Source organism: Colius striatus, chromosome 10 (genome assembly GCF_028858725.1).
Source record: "Colius striatus isolate bColStr4 chromosome 10, bColStr4.1.hap1, whole genome shotgun sequence".
NCBI classification, from domain to species: domain Eukaryota; kingdom Metazoa; phylum Chordata; class Aves; order Coliiformes; family Coliidae; genus Colius; species Colius striatus.
Window position 1 is genome coordinate 17,980,084 of NC_084768.1, and position 21,965 is coordinate 18,002,048.

At 51.4% G+C, this 21,965-nt stretch overlaps 1 protein-coding gene across 4 annotated transcripts in view; it reads right to left on the reverse strand.

Annotated features, from left to right (window-relative positions):
- Nucleotides 1-21,965, reverse strand: part of PBX1 (PBX homeobox 1) — a 131,753-nt gene that overhangs the window by 26,909 nt on the left and 82,879 nt on the right. For all 4 annotated transcript variants that reach the window (XM_062003181.1, XM_062003182.1, XM_062003183.1 and 1 more), the window contains one exon: nt 1,596-1,840. In XM_062003181.1, coding sequence (XP_061859165.1) covers nt 1,596-1,840 — 245 coding nt within the window. The remainder of the gene's footprint in view (nt 1-1,595; nt 1,841-21,965) is intronic.

Sequence of the window (21,965 nt, forward strand, 5' to 3'; positions counted from 1 at the left end):
TGCCGGCGAGTGCTGTGCTGTCACAGCAGCAGGCAGACACCATGAGAAGCCAGGAGCTGAGCTGCCCCCAGCCACCAACAATGGGACTGGAGAGAAGGAGATGAAGGCTGAGAAACCCTGTTTTTGTAGGACTGCAGGTGATGGTGCCCAAGATGTGGAACCAGCACAGCCATTTGCAAAGCAATTCAGTGGCAGAACCAGCCCCATCAGTGGGATGCAAGAAGGAAAGATCTTACCCTGTGGGGCTAGGGAAAAGGCTTCTCTCACCTGGGTAGTTGCCCTCTTTGGGGAGCAAAAATTACGCAGAAGCAAAATCAGAAGAGCAAACAAACAAAACTCCTGCCAAAGGGGAGGAAGGAGCAGAAGGTCCTTCCCTGAAGCCTGTCCCTGGCTGTGCCAAGGGTCTCTTCTTGGGCTCGGGTGGCAGAGCACAAGGGGTGTCTCTCCCCCTTTTCAGCCTAGGGGCTGAAAGATGAGCCCTGATGTGCTCTCTGCTCCTACCCATGTGAGATGGCTGAGGCTCCCTCACGCCGCAACACCCTGTCTCTGTGCCTCAAGGGAATGACAGCAAAGGCTGAGGACAGCCATCAAAGGTATTCCTGCCACTCCCTCCTCCTCTAATACTCTGACAAAATGCCTTTCAAGTTGAGACCATGCTCCACTTCTTCAACACCAAAGTTCTGCCTGGCCACACTGACTTCAGCTCTAACCCAGGCAGCTCCACACCACCCCAGCAGGTCTGAAGATGCCAACCAGCAGCCACAGCTTGGCCAATGTTGGCACCTGAAGGGGTGTAACATTCCTGAGCCCCACCACACATCCAGTTATCTGGGTAAAACGAGGGCTGGGCTGGCTCACTTGTACAGACCCCGGCACCAGCAGAGACGGCGTTAAACCAGAGATCTGAAACCCTGCCTAGTTCCTAGTCCTGCACCCAAAAAGGAGGGATGCTTTCTTTCACTCCATAAACCACAGCCTCAGGGTGCACCACATTCATCACAAGGGCAAGGCCATGCAGAAGTGAAGAGAGGTCTGCAAAACATCTGGAAGCGTTGGAAAGAAACTGGTTTTGAGCGTTGGCCTGCGATGTCTTTCATGCAGTTGTCAGCATTGCCAATAGCTGCATTTATGACCCAAAGAGTTGTTCTTTTAAGAATCATTTTCCAGAAGAAAAAAAGACATTTTTCTCTGAAAAAAGGATTTTTTGAGTGGAAAAAATATTCAAAGAAGACTTTGACTGAAGCCTTGCTTGGAAAACTGCCTGTGCCGAGGCCAGCACCTCAAAGAGGACCCTCCCTTCACAGGGCAAATTCTTGGCAAGACATTAGTGGAGGAGTGAAAAGTGAAAATCAAAGGGGCAACCCATACTGACCCTATTCTGACACCACATCCCAGTGCAAAAACCCAACCTTCTCAAGGCTGAAGCAGCACACCTTCACTCCAGTGCCAAGCAACAGCTGGAATCTGCTCATCCACTCCTGTCAGTAGCGATCCAGGCCGCGCACACCCACACCGACGGCGGCTCTCTGGCCGCTCTGGCTCCCACCACCCCAGCGCCGTCACCCGCTGCCCTCAGCCTCGAAGGAGCCTGTTACCTGCTCGTACTTCTCCAGCTCCGTGTGGTAGATCTGCCGGATTTGGGAGAGTTTGGCTCTGTAGTCGGAGTGCTCCACCGAGTTGTCGGAGCCGGCTCCTCCTGACGCAGCGGCGGCAGCGGCGGCGGCGGCCGAGCCACCTCCTTTTTCGGGGCCCGCCACCCCCTCGGCCAGGAGCATGTTGTCTAACCGCATCAGCTGGGGGTCCGTGGGCTCCTCTTCCTGCGCTCCTCGGATGCTCAGCACTGCAGGAGACACAAAAGGGAGACAAAAGCCTGAGTCGTGCCCAGGGCTTCACTCAGAGATCAGGATGCTCATCCAGGCTGGACTGACAGAGCTCAGCCCCCATCATCAGGCTTTTTCTTTCTTTCCCAAGGGTATCCCAACAGGCAGTCTGCACTCTGGTGTTCCATATGGAAAACATGTACAAAATCAATTTTATTCTTTGGAAAAGAATCCAGCCATTCCCACAAAGTCTAAACCACACTAAGAAAAGGGGCTACAATGAATGAATCCTCCCAGAGTGACTTTCCAACAAGAGAATTTTCCTTCCCGTTTTATACTCCTTGCTTCAGTTCACAGAATCATACAATGGTAGAGTTGGAAAGATCACCCAGTCCAACTCCCCCGCAGAAACAGGTTCACCTAGATCAGGTCGCATAGGAACGTGTCCAGGTGGGTCTTTAGGACCTCCAAGGAAGGAGCCTCCACACCCTCCCTGGGCAGCCTGTGCCAGGGCTCCCTCACCTCAACACTGAAATAGTTTTTCCTTATGTTTAGATGGAACTTTTTGTGTTGCAGCTTTATCCCATTACCCCTTGTCCTGTTGCCAGATACCATCGAAAAAAGGGATGCCCCAGGATGCCCCAGTTATTGCTTTGTGTAAAAGTCCTTCTCCTGTGAGGGCCTTCCTGAAAATGCCACATGGATACATGGGAGCATATGAAGGAGGCACTGAAGGATAGAGATGCCCAAGCCCCGTATGTTCCACCCACAGTCTGTATTTGGACACAGAACCTGAGATTTCCACTTGCACACACGTGCACTGGTGTGCATAGCTGCAAAAAGAATCCTCGATGAATGAACAAAAAAGGCATTTCGTAAGAGAAATGGATTGTATTTCCCCATCTCATTTCGCACAGGAGCTCAAAGCACTTTGTAAACGCACAAACCTGTGCATACCCAGAGCTGGGTAACATGTGGATGTTAAAACAGCCGTGCCCGCTGACATTAGAGACGAATTTAGCTCCCTGAATTCACAGCACAAACAAGAGCAAGTGATTTCCCCCGTCATTTAAAAAAAACACCCTAAAAGTCTAAAATCAGTTGACAATAAGAAGTAAAACCAGAGCAGCTACAAAACCCAGACAAACACCATGTACGGTCTTTCCTCATTCTGAAATAAGTTCAAGACACAGCTATTATCACTATAAAATGGAAGCAAAAGACTCTGTTGAGAGGACAGGCTAACACTAAAGACAGCTTTGTTTTAAAGCCTTAAACTCTACTGAAATCATTATTTTCAGGACTGTAGCATTTATTGGCATTTTTGTGATTGAAACATTCACTGTCAACAAAGGTGGGAAGGTCAAGGAGAAAGAAAAGACAAAAAATGCCCAACAGCAGTAAATTTGCCAATAAGATAAGCTAACAATAAATAATTCCACGCTAGGGAGGATGGTTTCTATACAGAGGGATGGGGGCAGAGTGCCAAATTTGGAGCTGGGTCCAGTTGCCGAGCCTCAAGGCTTCCCACAGCATCACTGGCACTCAGGAACACACTTTGCTGGTGAATAAATCCAAGGGGAAAGGTCTGATTTCATCAGGAAATCGGTCTGAAGTCTGTGCTCCATAAACTGAAATAAGAGGTAGCCAATACCCTTAAAAAGAGAAGAGGGAAGCGGGGAGGTGACAGACTACAGGCATGAGACAAACTTGCTATGAAATGAAGAGATCAAATTCCTATTCTTCCAGGACAACAACAAACAACAAAAATCACTAAATTAAAGCACATCAAAAGCCCAAAGACAAAATAACACAGGGTAAAGAAAAAAAACCCAACAGAAAGGAACCTCCCCCAAGAAACAAATCAAAGGCAGAGTTGCCAAAACAGATGCACCTGGATTTCAAAAGGGAAATATTTTTAGATTAAAAAAAATCTCAGGAATCATTGACCTGACAGGTAGGCACAAGTGATTAATTAGTTTATGTTTAGAGAGCTGCTTCCTGATGAAAAGCACCGTATAACCCCTGAGCTTTCTTAGCGTGTGACATGCACAGCGCGGCACCTGCTGGGGTGCTGCATCCCGAGCGTCCCACAGACGTGGGTCACCACAGCAGAGACCTCCAACCCGGCCAGGGATCGTGTGGAGACAGCCTGGGCTTGGCTGCCTGCTCAGAATGATGCTAGAGAGTAAAGAAATGGAAAGGCCAATGTGTCTGAGCAGAACTGATGCTGCCTATTTATCCCTGGAAGGCTGCGAGGAAAAGACAAAATGATTATTTAAAAGCTCCCTTTTTTATCTTCCTGGTGCTGTCCCTGGCTCCAACACATCTCCTGCCAGGATGCCCAGGGTGCTGAGCTCCTTGGCAGCTCCAAACCTCAAAAATAACTCCCCATTATGGGATGCTGTCCCCACTCTGCTGGCCAGGGGAATTTGGGGTGAGCTGGTGCAGGCAGCACCTGACCTGCAACGCCTGGCCACCCCACTCTCCCCAGGCTGCCAGCTTTCCCACCGAATCAGACCAAAACAAATTAAGCAGAATGAATGTCCAGCAGCAAGCCAGAGCTGAGAGGCTGCGGGTGTGCTCCCACCCGTGCCCTGGCATCCCCAGGACCTGCCATTTACTGCTCCCGAACAACAAAAAGAAATAAGAACAAACGAAAGATAGTGACTGGCAGCTGTGGGGAGGAAAATTCATGCAAGACTTTCTGTCCTTGGCTGCTCTCCTGCTGGCTTGGCAGCCCCTGGAGCTGTGGCAAACGCCACTAGAGGGTGCTCGGCCCTCGCCGAGGTCTCCCGCTGCCTCAAAATGCGTTTTTAGAGAGAAACATATCTATGCACACATGCAAATGTACAAATGTATGGATGTATTTTAAAAGCGAAGCCAAGCCACGTGCCTTGGTCCCGCTTGCACTGCTGTAAACGCTGGCTGTGGAGGGGAAGGAGGAGCACGGCCGTGGCAGGGTCACCCTCACCCACAGCAGCGGGAGCAGCTGGGGACCGCCGAGCCACCAGCCTGCAGGCCAGTCACAGATGCCACCAGGGTCACGGGGACCTGCTCCAGCAGCTGGGAAATGGCTCCCAGCTCCCACACTCGTTCCCTTCTTCCTCTCGAGGACGGTATCGCAGCCATCACAGCAGGTATCACAGCAGAGGACATCATCTGAGTCCCGATCCTGGCTGGCTCCGTGGCTGCAGTGCAGGACACGGGGAGGTGGTGGCAGGACTGGCCTTGGAAAAGCAGGCAGGAGGCAAAGTCGAAAACAGCTCCCGGGTTCCTCGCCTGCCTTGTGACTCAGGGATGCAAAATGGAAACTGCAGCGAGTCACCAAAGCTTTCAGATGCTTCCCACCGACCTGGGCACCTCTGAGGGGCACCTGCAGGGCAGGCAGCTCCATACTCACAAGAGATGGGCAGCTCACACACACCACTGTATTTCTCCTGCTGTCCTCACATTCTGAGGTGGCCACACAGGCAGATGTACAGCTGGGGGGGCATGGGGCAGAAGGAACAGTCCTTGCTGGACACGGTGCTGGCAGCTGCCTTGGAAACGGACGGCACTCTGCAGACAGCCTGGGGCTGCAAAGACACACACTAAGGTGGGTACCAGGCTTCTCCTGGCCCTTCATTCCACAATCTCCTCTCTTATTTACTCCATTCTCCTGGAAGTATTTTTCCAAAGGGACCTGAGGAGTCAGCTCAACACAGGAGCTGAGCATGCAGTCACCACTCTTACAAGGCTGCCCTAAAATGCTTCGGCTTAGCAACTGATTGCTCTCCATTCCTTCCAAACCCTCCAGATCAGAGGGGTGTGGGCAGCACAGGCAGAACAACATCATGAGGCATAAAACGTGATGGGGGTGATGGCAGTAGCTTAGCAGGAGACTGTGGCTCAGCAATGACAATGGGAAAAGACACTCAAACCTCCACGCCCTACCCTTCCTCTAGAAAGGGCAATTTATCCTACTGCAGTTAGTGTCCTCAAGCTAGGGAGATGTGGGAAGCACGTGCCTGTCTCAGCCAGCCTCTCAGCACGGGATATATCCCCTCATACCATTTCCCATCCTCATGTCTGCCCCTGGCTGCCACTGGATGTGTGTGTGCTCATCCCCAGTTAGGTGCTGGCCAGGAATTCTGGGGTGGAAGCTGAAGACTGAGCAGAAGACACCAGAGGAGGCTTAAGGCAAGGTGGAGCTGGGGAATCAGCCTCTCTTGGGATGCAACAGGGATATTTTTTAAGAAGACACAGCAAACAGGAAGCCAACACAGGTTGTGATGATGAAAGAAGGGGCACCCCAGAGCTGGTGTAGCTCTTGGTTCCTCAACTCTCTGCTGACTTCAGCAGTCGAAAGCACAGTCCTGTGAAATTTGCTGTGACTGCCTGGTTAAGATCCCCTCCAACTGCATCAGCTGGCACATCCTCTACAGGTCCATTTGCTGACAGCACCAGTCAAGAAGCTGGTCCCAGTGGCTGGACATTTACACAAACCCACCCTAAAAAGACACCCGCTGTGTTCTTTCAGTGAGCATGGGAAGAACACTCACTCTCACACCTGAGCTGCGCTGCTTCTGGATGGGTTTTCTCGTGGTTGTTTCTGGCCATTCCCAACTTGCTGAATTGCCTTTCCAGGGGGACATTTTAAAGGAGAAGGAGATTTCAAGTAAATGATTGCAACTTATCGAAAATAATGTGCTACTTAGCATCGGAGACAAGCATCCTGGCAGGCAGAAATGGGAAGCAGTGCCGGAGCAGATGGGAGTAATTAGGTTGTGATTTTCAGAAGGGTTTTCTTTCCTGTCTCCACTGTGCTTAAGATGTACTGGGAGGGGGGGAAACAACCCACCCAACAACAGTTTCAAGAGAGGCAGATGATTCCTCCGCTGGGCTGTGAGCTGGCCTCTGGTGTGACTTCCCCATGGGGAAACCAGAGATGCCACAAGCAGGGCAAGATGCCTCCTTCTTCACCAAGGCATTTGTCTGCCACCAGATGAAAAAAGTATAGCCCAAATCCTTTCCTGGATCAGTGGGTGTCCCTGTGGGGTGGTACAGACAATGAAAGCATAGCAGCTCCTCCCTGGGAACCCCAAAACTCCTGCACAGATGTGCACAGCCAGGCTTAGAAACACACACTGAACATCGGCCCTCTTCTGACCTTTCACAGTCTAACCACCACCTGGCAATACTCACCCGGGCTCATGAAGACCCAGCTTCAGGGGTCACACAAGCTCACCAGGGTTTTTTAAACATATGTTTTTACACCTTCAGGTTTAGAAGAAGAGCCAGAAAGCAGCGGGGCAGTCATGATGCCAGCAAATGTCCCTGCTAACAAAACTAGCAACTAATCACCTTATTTTAAGCTGATCTCAATTGTCCCTGGAGCCCGAGCCTATGTTTGTGAATGCTGAAGATGAGCAGAACTGAACTTGGTGCAAAAATACTGCCATCTGTCTCATATTTGAGGACACTTACGTGCCTTGCAGCCGTCTGCCTGCATCCTCCTTGTACTCATAGTCACAACCAAGTCAGGAGAGTTGGGGTTTGTTTCCTTGGCTGATCCATGATGGCACTAGCTTGAGCTGCTCGTTTCAAACTTTGTTCAGAAAAGCCCCCAGACCCCATGAACCTACCTAAATCCCAAGAGGTTTTTTTCCTATGCAAGTATATTTGCAGACTTCTTTCTTCTGCAACGGCAAACCTCAGACACAAAGGAAAATCCAGTGTCTTGGATCTTCTCTGTAAACACAAAGTCACCCTATGCTCAGAAGCAATAAAGAAACTCTCAGAGCTTTGTGGGGGATACTAAAGCACCTCTGTCTGGGTCTCCACATTGTCTCCTCAACAAAGCATGTGGTGTCCATCCTAAATGACTATCAACAATCTTGGTAAGCAAGATGGAGCACTTCAATGTCAAGTAACCACAAGGATTTTTAAACATTGGTTATACATAAGCACCATGTTTACATAAAGCCACTAAGAAGATCAACATCAGCACACAAACACCTATTTTCCAACACAACGGGAGCTGCAATTTCCAAATACACTGACATCCACCCTTCCAGGAAGTGGGAATTAAAAGAAGTTGGGTTATTTTTTCCTTACAATTGACATAAAAGTTCCCCTCCTTGCTCCAGCTTTTCCAAACCTTACGAATGGCTGAACACATATTTTCTCAGACTTTCCAAAACAGGCTGCCGTGAGATGAGGCATGGAAAATTTCATCTGGCAAAATGGCTTTTTGTACATCTACTTATTTCCCAGAAAAAAAAAAAAAAACCAAAAGGAGAAATACTGTGAAACTGATGGGCCATTTCTGACACCTACTTTCACAGCCTAAAGCCACAAACCAAACCAAAGCTCCCAGTAACAAATCAAGAGGGAGGCCTGTGCCCATAAGCACTGTAAAGCCACCCTGGACCCTCGCAAACTCATCTCTCCTCCCAAAACAGAAGAGTCCATCGGGGCTGTTTGGAAACAAAACACTAAAACCATCTTGTGAGAGATGCTTTTAAAGGTGGAGAAGTATTCCTTCAATCCATAAAGCATGGAAAATTGTCATATGTGCTCCCACAAAGATGGAAGCAAGTCACATCAGTTCAGAGTAATGGTCCACTTGGCCTCAGAGGCCAACAAGCCCTGCTGGAGACCCAACCAAGGCCATGACCAACAGCAGAAGCATCAGATGCTCAGGGCAGTGGCACTTCCCCAGCACCTTTCTATCCACCACTAGTCATGGCAAGCTGCATCACAACCCAAAGTCAGGTCAATCAAAAATGAGATCTTTTCCTCCCATTTCATTGTATTGTTTTCTCCCTCCCTCTTTTTTTCATGTAAATAAACATTTGGGTCAATTTCAAAACAACCAAGCTTCTTTAAAAAACAACTTCCCATCTTCCTAGGGTGGAAGAGTCCAAATTATTTGCTGAATCCAACCTCCTCCCAAAAAGTCTGAATTACCCTCAAACTGTAATTCTGGCGTGTGGGAAATGGGAGAAGGGAATTTATCACATGCCAAAAAGTTTCTCAGCTCCCAGCAGCAGCTCTCCATCAATCCAGGAAGATGTAGTTTGCATGTGCCATGGAAGCTGCAGAAGACAGACACGTATTTCACAGCACTGGCACAGAATCTGCACCAGTTTTCTCCTAATCCCATCCCAAATACCCAACTGGTTGCCATAGTGAATGAGGATCTGGCAGCAAAATGATCAAAAGGTCTGGAAAATTATCACTAACACATTTGGGGTGGAAAAAAAAAATCCCCCCCTCGGAAAGGATCTAAAATAAGCATGAAAATAAAGCATGATGTTGCAGTGATTACTGAAAACCAGATTCCCTGAGAAATGTGACTTCCCAGGAAGCTGATCACAGATGAGCTCGTCTTTGCAGCCCTTCCCTGCATCCTGCTCCTGCAGACCAGTTTAGCTCATAGCTAGTAACTGAGGCAGGTATGGAGACTTTTGACCCTGTCCCTGTATGCCCAGTTCCTGCTGCATTGCAGACCAACTATAAATATTTTCATTTTTTCTCCTTCCAGTCCCAAAGCCACAAGCTGTGTCTACTCACCAACCCTTCACTGCAGGCTGGTGGTCATCTCCCATCAGCCTTGGCAGCAAAACCCCCAGCTGTGAAATTTGGGGGCCAGAAGCCTGAGCTGATTGAATCTCCTGTGCCTACCAAGCGGAGGCAGGTTTGGTGGCAGAGAGCAGGCTGGAAGAGCTTGCAAACATTAAAACAAGCCAACTGCCCCGTTGGTGGACAAACCATCTCCTCCTCTCCCAGTTACAGCAGCTTTAAACCCACCTTTGCCACATCCCACAGAGCAGTAAACCCTCATAACTCTACCTAATGAAGCAACTCAATTTCATCTCCTTCACACCACCACAAAACAGAGGGGTCAATCCTGTCTTGAAGAACACAAATCAGTTTTGGCCAGGCACAGGTCCCTTCTCCACCCCACTGAGCACCCCACACATTCTCAGGCCATGCTCGTGGTCTGGCCATGAAGCAGGCTGATGTCAGGGAGCGATGCTGGAGCAACCCCAGGCTTGGCTTATCTCACAAAGCAGTTTCCCCCTTGCTAAGCAGGGCAGGATTAGCAGTCTCCAGTTACAGCTGTTAAACATAATCGGTTCCTTATCTGCGTAGGTAAACCCTGCAGATCTCAAATTCTCCAGCCACACCAAAAGGGTGAGATTATCTATGAGGGAGAGCCTGTCTGCAGACATCCAGCCCAGCCTCTTCCAACCCACCCTCCTCCATCTGCCCCAGCCCCTGTGGGCAGGGAACAGGGACTGGGACTAACCACAGGGGCTCAGAGCAGCAGCTGCAGGAGACGAAGGAAAGCAGGGTGAGATTCAGTGCTGCCCTGCTGCTGGGCCAGACTGGAGCAGAAGATGTAACCCAAGTAACTGACCACAGGCTGCCTGCCTCGAGGGAGCAGCATCTCCTGCACAGAAAAGCTGGTGTTTGGGATGGTAAATCGGCATTACAGGCAGTGGAAGGGAGGAGGAAAACACAAACATGCACATGTGCCTCTCTTCTCACACCTCTTAAAGTGTGTCTGGCGTTTTTTCCAACCCCAGATTGTGATATGAGGAAAAAGAATCAGATTTTGCTACTTTGATGAGAAGAACAGGCAGCTAAACACAGGGCTTTGCCTTGGTCCCTCCAAGGGCAGCACCTGCTATGCCAAGATCTCACCCGCTCCTGGTGGTGTTCAGGTGATGGATCAAAGTCCTCTCTGCAGCACCAAGTGAGCAAAGTGTCACAAAGGCACAGAGTAAGCCATCATTCCCACCCCAGGAGACAGCTTGGACCTAGTGTTGGTCAGGCTCGAGACACATCCCAGCCCTGGGGCACGAAGTGAACTAGGGCTCCCTAATCCCTGCAGAAACAAATCAGCAGACAAAAGACTGGATTGCTCCCGGGACAGGTCCAGCCATGCCCCTCCCCACTCCCCCAAGCCAGTTGGGCTGGGATCTGTGAGGTGCTTTGCATATGAATTCTCTTTGCTGAAAAGAAATTGGTCGTTTGAATGAACTGAATCTGGTAATGAGGAGCCTGGGCCTCCAGAGCTTTTCCGAGGACAAGGGTCCCATTTCGACTGCCCCAGGCCAAGCCCTGAAACCTGAGAACAAACAAAGAGAGGTTTTCCCCTAGAAGGAATCTGCTTTTCCAGCCTGCTCCCCTCTAGGAAAGGTCATCTCCCCTGGACACACAGGGCTGCTGGATGCATAAAGAGGCTGGGAGGCAAGAAAGTCATAGGTGAAAAGACTGGTAAGGGCTCAGGCTGAAACTGCATTTCATATTCCCTTTGCCAGCCATCCTTCAAAACAGGTTACCCATGAGACTGCATCCACAGAAAGCTAGTGGTCATTAGATGGCAATGTCCCACTCATGTCTCGAGTCTGCTAAATAATTAAAAGGTACCCACTGCCCATCCTATGTCTGAGAATGCTGTTACTCTGTTGCCAACCTGATGGCCTTGCCATGGGCTAGATTTGAGACTTTTTCCAGGTCTCAGGGCCAAGGAACCCAGGAAATACAGGGTTTTTTCCTCCCTTTCTCTCTCACAAAGCAGGGAGTGCAGAACCACAACAGACACCTTTACCAAAAGCTGGGGTCAGATATGTAACAGCTTCCCATTGCAGAGCACTCTGGGGCCGTGTCCTCTCCCTCCACAGCCAAGAGACCTTCCCTCCTCCTGCTTACTGCCTCACTCTCTACCCAGGAACACGTTCCTGTTTTCAGCAGCTACCTTCTGATGCAGCCCAAGAGCTGATCGTGGCCCATGTCACTCTTCTGCTTACTTGAAAGGTAGCCTTGGTGCTTGGAGAAGGTGACAACTATTAAGTAGAAGTGGATCAGAAGCACCTACCATCAGTGACTGTTTTCTCTGAGGCCCATGGTCTCTTATTGCTGGAGGCTAGACACTGCTCTTTCCTGAGACACAGGGTCCTGCACCCCAGATGCATTACAAACCATTGCTCCCACCATGTCCAACTCTTCCCCAGCCATTGTACCAGGCAGTTCAAACCCCTCTCCGTGAAAAATGTGTAAGTTATATGCCTGTGAAGAGACATCAAGCACAAGAAGCAACCACAACCGAAGGTGCCAAAAATCTCACCCCAACTCCTGTAGCCACCAATGAGATGCAACACATCAGCTACTTGACAACTTCAGGCACCTACTTTTGGTGGTGTCCTGTACTGGGACAATACCAGGCCACTTTGGGACATTACAGATCACAGAATCATAGAATGGTAGGGGTTGGAAGAGACCTTTAGAGATCATCCAGTCCAATACCCCTGCAGAAGCAGGTTCACCTAGATCAGGTTGCATAGGAACGTGCCCAGGCAGGTCTTGAAGACCTCCAAGGAAGGAGACTCCACAATCCCCCGGGTAGCCTGTTATGGATGTCACCTAGGTTACAGGACCAGAGCCAGCCTCGCTGGAACCCCTACGAATGTCACCCTTGTGTGTTTCTGAAACACCACAGCTCTCCAGCACTAAACACTCCTCTAACTCCTCGTGGTCTTCCCTTACCCACAATTTCTTTCTCTCTATGCCATACATCGATCATACCAAAGCCTACCTGAACGGTCCTCTTCCATTTTCTTGGTTTCCAAGACACACTATCTTGAACCCAACTTTGATTTAATGACCTCAGGCAAATAAAGGAGCACATTTTTTGCACGATGCTCAGTCCCTCGCACTATGGTGCCGACCTACTGAGCCTGGCGTCAAACCTGGGCCCTGAGCACGCCAGACAAAGCCGGGCTCTTGGAAAGGCAACAGCCGGTCGGCAGTGTTTTAAGGCCAGAAAACAGCTCTGAACGTTCAGTTCCTTCTTTAAATAGAGGCCCCTTCTGTAAACGATCTGTTTGGACAGGAGGGAGAGTGCTGCAAGAGTCCAAGCGCTTGTGAAATAGGATCAGCTGCCTTCGCTCCTGCTCCATTCAAAACACGTGGGGGAAAGAAAGAAACTCAAAACTGGCAAGGCAAGAGGGGAGGAGAGAGCCCCTGCACCTCTGTGTGCGAGACACCAGAGAAAACAGGGGGGAAAAGACTTTTAAAGGATCAATTAGTGGCGTTTCTGCTTCGAGGCGCCTGCGTGTGTTTAATTATATTCCATGCAAGAGGTTGTTGACGCAGATTTCCGTGCTGCGAGGAGGTGGTGTAACAGGATCCAGCTCTGCCTTCTACCCTGGACAACCCCGCTCAGGGCTTTACTACCAAGCCCACCCATCCACTGCGTTGGGCGGCACCCTCGGGCAGAGGGGGGCTGACACTCAGCCCCACGGTTCCCTGGCCAGACAGACAGCCGCACAGTTTCCCCCCTGCTCCTTCAAGAGAGGCCCCTGCCATAAACAGAGAGGAGATTAAAAAAAGGGAGTAAAAAAAAATGAAATCTTTGCTCAACTCCGGCTGCGTCCCAGATCAAAGATCATCTCCAGCGAGGCCATCTGGTCCTTGTAAATGTAAAACCAAATTGAAAGCCCTGCCCTCACCTCCTCTGACTCCCTCGGCAATATTGCTTTTACCGGCCGGGAACGGGGAAGGAGCTCGCAAAAAGGCATCTGTATGTAATATAGAGCCCCCGAACAGCTGGGGTAGAGCTTTGCAACCCCTCTTTTTGTTAATCATGAAGCTGAGGTAAATGTTTTCTTTGGATCTCCGGAGGCCATATTATTCTCAGGGGCTTTGGGGAGAGCCCATGGCAGCAAGTCTGGGATGGAGGAAGGCTGCTCTGCATCCTCATCACTGTTCCTCAGTACCGGGTTGTTGTCCCTGTCCTGGTTTAGAAAGGGACACACCGGGATGGGAAGATGTCCTCACCATCCCAGCAGCGTCTGCACCATCTGAAAGCCACGCAGCACTCTCCTACCCCAACCCAAGCAGGTTTCTCCTATCACCGCTCCCTGCCTGGGATGCAAAAGGGGATGCAAAGGCCAGCAAATAAATAAAGAGGACTGAACGGAGTGCTTCCAAACAGGGGAAATACAATGCATTTGAGCCAAAAAATGACTTGTGAAAAACCCTGCCATTGCCAACCCAAATACTCTAGGCTCAACTTGAAAAGCAAGCGGGACTCGCTATGGAGAGGAGAAAGCTACACGGGAGACGTCGCAAGGCAAAGAGGAGGCAGCTTGAGGAATTCCTACCCATCAAGCTTTATTGTGTTATTCCAACTAAGCAGAGACAAAAAGACAAATCTCAGCTCCCTACTTTCATTTATAATTGAACCCAGTCCAGAAGGATGGAGCAAGTACCATCTGTAATGCAGAGTGCATTAGCAGCCGGCAGAATGAAATATTCAAATTACTGTAGGCTACCTCGCATTTTAATGACAGGGTTACAAAAACCTGACTTGTAAGTGGAGATAGGTCTGTAAGAATAGAAAGTTTGTTTTTCCAGTGCATGAATTAACCTAACAAAATGTTACTTTCAGGGAAAAGAAAAAAAAAAGCATTTGCATGGGTAATTCTGCAACATATCCCAGCAGGCTCACGAGGAAAAAAGTATTACCCCATTTAGCTATCCTAATTGATATATTGCCCAGGGAGATGAAAACAACTTGGGGAAAAAAGGGGGTAAGGCTCTTTCCTTTTGGCTCGAGATACTAACCAAATAGATATAGGTGTGCATGGACCTTACCAACACACGCAGGACCCAAGCGCAGCGATGCACGGCAGCAGCCTGCGTACCCATGAGGTGTGTCAGGGCAGTGCTTGCACGAGCTGTAGCCTTTTGATGCCCTGCACAAATCTGAATATGCAAATCACCCCTTGATTTTTGTGCTTGTGTCTGTGCTGGGATCCACTCGTTTTGATATCGTTAATCAGGGCTGCCGAAAAGGCTGACACAGTAAGTGGCTGTAGCCCCTAGCAGTAGTCAAGATAGAGTGACAGGATCCATTTAAGATGTCACAGCATATAATAAAGTGTAAAACTATACCTAAAATAAACGAGATAGAAACAATAAACTTGACTCTGGGTTTGAACTTTCTGGAGGAGTGGCAGAGATATGCGAGCACATGCTCTGTGCAAGTGGGTACAGGGCTGGGGTGGCTGGAGGGGACGGTCCCTCACCAGCCTGCTGCCCAGGTGAGAGTGAGGAGGGCTGCCTCCTGCATCCTCCAAAGGAGCCCAGCTCCTCAGCAACCCTATGACAGCAACCATTCTGCACGTGGGACACGTCTGCAGCTTCTGGAGGTGGATGGTAAGGAGGAGGAGGAAGGACAGGAGCCATAACTGGGATCTGTCCTGGACCAAGAGGATAGACTGGCCACAATGGGCATTGTGAAACAGGTGAGAGCCCAACAAAGGGGCTGAGCTTTGCTTCCAGGAGCTCAGCAGACAAGCAGCAACGTACTCACCACAGGGGTCGCCTCCATGTGCCTGAACAGAGGTTTGGACAATCTGGTCCAAAACAACCTTCTGTCTTGGGCACCATGGGGCATCACCAGCTTCTGGCCACACTCCCAGGGTGTCTCTTCCCCTCTGTCCCCAGACAGTAGTGCCAGGATGGGATGGAGAGGCAGCCAAGTTCTCAGCACCTCCACACCAAGCTTGGCTGCATGTCCCAGGACCAGTAGCCACAGCAAATGCTGGAGCCCTTCCCTGGCAGGATGAGGACCACATGGAAAGGGGGCAGAGGACCACATACTAACAAGTCCAAAAGCCCTGTTTTGCACCCCAAATCAACCCTCTGCACCTCAAAACCTCCTCTGTGCTAGACAGCAGCTCTCTGTGCTGAGACAGACCAGTCGCTCTCCCTCCTGCTAAGCAGTTAAATTAGAGAGTATTCAATTAATAACAGCTGAATATTCTGTCACATTTAGGAAGATGTATGGTAAGACAAGCGAGTTGTGATGTCTGTGACAGAAATGATAAAAGTTCTCCCGACACAGCCTGGCAGATACTTGGCTGGAGGAACCGCTCACTCTCATGGACTCCAACGTCAGCGCAGACACCAGGCCCAGCGCTGCCTTCAAAGGAGAGACACTCCAAATTGTACGGGAGAACCACTGCCAAAATCGTTTGCAGGCAGCTCCCTCCCTCCTTCTGGTATCCATCTGAGATGCAGCAACAAGACCCTGGAGAAGCCCTTGGCCAAGAGACGTCCGAGCCCGCACCTGCCAGCCTCCACGTGGCAAGCATCGCTCAGCAGAACCTCCAACCCTCCATTGTCACCTGAAGAAGGCCATCCCATGACACTCCTTCCCCTCCCCAAGCTGCAAAAAGGGCAGCGACTGTATCCCAAGTGACCCACCCCGGGGAGGGGGGCACCGGGGCAGCGCTTGCAGGGCACCACGACCATGGGCGAGCACCTGCCAAAACATCCTCCATCCGTCTCCCAGCCGTGGCAGGGCCTGGGGACACACGGGAGAGGTGTTCTTGAGGCCGCCTCCTCTTCTTCTAAGGGGTTGTTTTTCACCGGTGTTGTTTGTGAACACAGTTTTGTTGCTAAGAAACTACCTTCATACTGCTCGGAGAGCAAAGACAAAGCAACCGTCAAAATCACGCTGTATTTTGACAGTAGCCAGATCGTAACCAGAAATGATCCATTTTCCCTGCTCTCCCATATGCTCGTTAACGTGGCCCAAATGCCACACTCCCATATAGAACCCACACCCTATATGTGCACGTGCAGGCACCGGGGACATGTGCCCCATCTGTGGGGGGTGCTGCAGTGCATCCGTTCATCCCTCAGGCAAAAGCTGAAAGAATCAGACTCAGGAAAAGGAGGGGGCTCCCTGGGGAGGCCCCACGGCTCCCTTCTAGGCAGGAAGATGGCACAAGGTCTTTAAGCAAGAGATACACATGAGAAATAACAGGGAGAAGGTAAAACCTCCACCCATATCCATAGCAGCTAGCTCTGAACATCAGCCGTGGTTTAGGGAGAAATGCAATTATCTGTTGGCTTTGGGCTTGTTGGGTAGGTTGCGGTTGCTTGTTGTCAAGGATTTTTAAGTCCCAGGAGCGAAAAAGTGCGAGGAAAAAAAATCAAACCCCATTCACTGCTCAGTTTCTGAAGTGCTCCGTGCCTCTTCACGCTTTCAGGATGGGGAGATCTTGCCACACAGGGAAGATCAGAGCACCTCCTCACCATCACCTTGACACAGATACATTCCCAAGCCACGTCTCCAGGATCCTGCAAACCAGTTTGCCAACACATCCATCTCCTGTGGAAGGATGACATCCCTGTTTTTCCTGCCAAAGTGTCTCTGGCCCTGGTCCCACTGTAAATGGGAGTACCTGGAGGGGTCCCAGACACGATGTGAAAAGCAACACATCCACCTCCCAACCCCCAAAAAGACAGTAAAGGGGCAAAAGCACGTTCAAAGTGGCAGCAGTTGCAGGAAGGTGCTGCTTGTGCTGATCGAGGACCATCCAGGATGATGCATAAAGCCAGAAAGACTTGGTGCACACAGTGGTACAGTGAGGTCAGCAGTGCCCTATTCACATCAAAAAGCTAAAGGAAAGCAAGTGGCCTGTTTGTACACATCCCACGTGCCTGGAGGGCAGAGAGAGAAAAGAGACCTGGGCTGTACCCACCACCAACTGGGAATGAAAACCACTTCACCTGGAAAGCCTGGGTGTAATGGGAAGTGAGAGCAGAGGCAGCACATCGCAGCCAGGTGCCAGTGAGACAAGAGGAGCACGGCAACTTTCACACAGGCAGGAAAAGGGGTAACCTCCACACAGGCAGGGACACACCTCAGCACCTTGTACCCCAGGGCTACACAACCACCACTGCTGAAATACAGGACGAGAGAAAAGCAGGCTAAAGGCAAGGCTGAAAACCACAATCTGTCATGCCACAGCAACCTGAAGGGCCTCGTGCTTCTGTGAAGGCCTGGTGCAAGAAAGGATCCCAGCATGCCAGCAGGACAGCAAACACACACCTGCTGTCCTTCACCATGACCCATCCGTGACAACCACCAGCTCAAGAGCTGACACGACTCACTGCCAGAGAGGGATTGCCATGGTCTGCTTTACAACTCTCTCCTCTACACCTCCCTGCCTTACACCCCTCTGCTCTACATCCCTCATTGCCCCGTCTTGGATGCTTTTTAGAGTGAATGAAAGCTGAAGCCATGGGATGCAATCCCACACTATCTGGGTCATTTCGTCTCTTGCCCTGGGCCAGCTCTGGCTGATCCCTTGCTCAAGCACAAGATGCTCTGCACCTACGAAACCCCAGCCCAGCACCAAACAGTCTGTCTCCCGTAGAGCAGCAGCTTGACATGTGTGTTTTCCTTGCCAAAACCCCAAGCTCCACCTTGCAGTAGGAGAAAAAGGGAAGGGCGCAAAGAGCTCTGTGGAAACCCACCAAACATTTCTCTACAGCAGAACAAAGCCCTCAGAAACTTCTTCTCCTCTTGGGTCCCCTGACCCACATGAAAGCAGCCTGTTTCTGGACTGATTACGCATGCTGCTCTGAGCCTCCTGGCAGAATATGAGCTGCAAAGGCAGACATCAAAGGGCTTCAGACTTTAAAATAAACAGAAAGCAAAGACAGCACGATCCGTGGGAGATCCCTCCCCACTGTCTGCACTGGCCACCTGGGTTCAACGTTGTAGGTGACTCAGCCCATGAGAACCCTGGCAAGCAAAGCCAGGGGAAGAGGGAGGGCAGCTAGTTATTATCTGCATAGCACATTCTCAGGAGGCACAGGCAAGGAGAGGGGGTTTGGTCCTTGCAGGACCAGCCATGGTCACAGCAAAGCTTTCTGAGGCCTCCATCCAAGGGAAGGACCAACTATGGAGTCTGTCTGCTAGCTGGGGTGGGCAAGCTGTGGGGCGCTGGATGGAGAGGCCAAGGTCGTGCTGCAGTAGAAAATGGGACAAGTAGTGGTGGCTGCCATCACAGCTGGCTGAGCACCAGCCTTGGGCACTATATGCCTCAGTTTCCTCAGAGCTGAAGGCACTCATGCAGCTGGAGCTTCTGAGATGGGATTTTCCAAACAGGTCCTTCACTGTGAAGAGCAATCTTCTAGGGAAAGCGTCGGTCCTACTCAAGCAGGGTCACAGTCTGTACCTGCAGCTCCTGATAGATGAGAAACCCAAGCTCTGCTGCTTCCTGTTCATCTGGGAGACAGACAAGATGACTTTGCTGTCCCCTTTGGGAAAGAGGTACCAACCCCAAATCATCAGCGCCCCACGGCCCAGAAAGCAGCAGATTCTCCTGGCTTTCAGTAGGACACCCTGCTGTGCTGGGCACGATTTGCATCGGAGATGACTGGGGCAGATGAAGCCATCCTACCAGCTCCTCCAGCCCCCACCTTTTGCCTGCTCCTTTGGGCTTCATAAGGCCTTGCAGCGCGGCCAGTACATGCTCTGCTCTGCAGAGTAACCAGCCCTCCCTCCTTCTTGCTGACGAGCACACAGAGACGCCTCCAAAACAGCAAGGCATGACCAGAAATCCTAGGGGTCTTCAGGCTCTGGTCTTTCCATGGGCTGCAATTACGCAGGAGTGCTGTCATGCAACACGTCTGCAGTGCCTCGGAAAAGGACAGGCACAATGAAACCCAGACGGATGCTGCGATGCTCAGGAAGATCAGCGCACACAAAACCGCCACGCGAGGGGTACCACCCGCACTCCTGACCCCAGCCGGGTCCGGCCCTAGGTCTCCCCGGCTCTCCTCTGGCCTCGGCCCTGCGAGAGAAGGAGGGAAGCAAGGCTGGACCGCACCCCGCATCCTCCTAGGGAGGAAAGATGAAAGGAAGGATGAGGCTGGGACGGCCGAGCGTGGGATGTGAGGGGAAGGTGTCAATTAAAGCAATGAGGCCCTCTGTGTTCCCGCACCTGACAGCCGGGCTGAGCGGAGCTGACAGCCGCAGCGCCGGCTGCCTTCCTCGTCTCGCTCGCCGCAGCGCGCTTCCCCCCGTGCTCCCCCAGCTCCCAACCAGCAAGGTCGGGCCACACGGACACCAGCAGTAGCATCAGGTCCTTCCTCTGGCCCCAGAGATGCTCCAGATCACAGGGATTATCAGGATTTGAGGCTTGAGCAGGCCACAGCCAGCCTGGAGGCGGTGGCTGGGGCGGGATGAAGTGGCAGAGACGTGCTGGATCACACAGAAACAACTACTGAGCGCTGCAAGGTCCCAGCCCCGTGCAGGATGGCATCAGTTGGGTGCTGGCACGAGGGGAAGGTGGCAATTCATCTGACACTGGCTGACAATTGGCCCCCCAAAGCACCCCCAAGCAGCCAGCCTGCATCCCCACTTGCCATTGCTTCGCCCTGGGAATCGCATCCCGGGAGCCCCTGCTTCAACTCCCTGCCTGCCCTCCCCGCAGGCTGAATCCGATTATTGCTGATACACATCTCCTCCTGGGCTCCAAAACACGCTCTTCCCTGCTGAAGGATTCGCAGGGACACGGAAAACTTGTCCTGATTGTGGCATTAATGGTCGTGTGGCCCATGTCATCACCGAAATGGCCTTAGGGGAAGAGTTGATGGGTCTCTGAAGTCATCAGGACTACCCCACCTCATCTTGCTCCCCTTATTAAAACCATTCATCCTGGGAGCTAAATGAATATGTTTCATCTTCAAATGCTGAGACACAACAGCAAGCAGGCCGAGATCTAATAGAACAATACCCATCTAATCATGCCGATTTTTCTCTCTCCATCCTGCTTTCATATTACACGCGTGGCCAAGAGACCGAGCCGCGGCTGCGGGCAACGGGCGAGGACGGGGCACGGCACGCTCCCGCCTTTGCCACCTCGCCCCCCCCACCACATCAGGGTCTTCCTCCCTCAGCTGCGATGGAAAAAGCCTCAGGACTTTTAAAACTAATAAGCCTGAAAGATACCGAGCCTAACAAGTCTAAGGGAGCCGGGGAAGCAGGGCAAGCCCTCCGCCACCAGCAGCCCCCGGCTTCCCACAGGAATACTGCAACGCCACACTGCCCATGAATCATTTTGGCGTTCCTTCCCGCACCCACCGCAGGTTTTCCCAGCTCCCGTTCCCTTAGATACAGGGTTGATTTTTTTCCTCTTGTTTGCCAAAGCACTTTTTTGCACACACGACACCGGGAGAAGCAGAACAATTCTGTGTATCTTGCATATTAAGGGTCTCCCGCAAGCTCCCTGGCTGGAGATGGGCTGGTGGAGGATGCAGCATGTGGGAGCATCGGGAAGGGCTGGGGATGGGAAAGGTGGTTAATCCATTGCATCTTCCAAGAGCCTGCCGGGCGATACTGCTGGCCTCCCCTTCCTAGCCGCGGTTTGCACAGCAAATCCCCCCTCTATCTAATTATTAACGATAATAATGGTGGCTGGCTCACTGGATGCCATCTGGAGCCCTGCCACACGTGCCCGCCAGCCCTGGGAGGGCCAGCAAGGGGGTGACCCGTGGGGCGAGGGCCGGGGCCAGGGGTTGGCTGGGCAGGGGGTACCAGCTCGGGATCGCCCCCAAGACCCGGTGGGCCCACCCAAGCTGCCGTGCTTGTGTTCACTGCTGTGGCAGGCTTCATAAGGCTCCGCTCTTTGACTGGCGTTGAGTTTATGTGAAAGTAATTAACAGTAATTAATCCTTAATTACAGTAATTAGCCAAGTCGCAGTAAATTAAACCACATCTGGAGCAGATGAGGGCTTCCGAATGGGAGGCTAGTGCAGGCGACAATCGGAGAGATACTGAATTCATCTGACAGCATCTGATTAAGGCTACCTGTTGCAAGCAGCTCATTTGCATCGTGTTTTTGTTTGCATTTGGCCATAACCCTTTTATCTGGGCTCTCATCCCCCACCTCTGCTCCCCCGGTCCTCTTCTACCTCCTCATCTGTCCCCATACAGCCTCCTGCATCTGCAAGGAGGAAGAAGCACCTCCAGACTGAGAGCCAAAGGTCTCTCTGCCATCCTCCCCAATCAGCCCAGATTGGATGAGCCAGCACAGGCCCAGGTAGCCACTGGGCTCCCTGACACTTCCCAGAGAACAGGAACTCCTGCTCCTGAACCACCCACCCTGCAGGCAGGCACTGGGCAGGGGGTGACTGAGCAGGATGGAGGCAGGGGGATGGAGGCAGCTAGCTTTGCTCCTCAGCTTCCCCACGTCATAACAGCTACAATAATACTAATAATAAAAGATCTGGACTCCAAAGGGGAACACATTAGCAAAAAGGGGCAGGTTATTATTA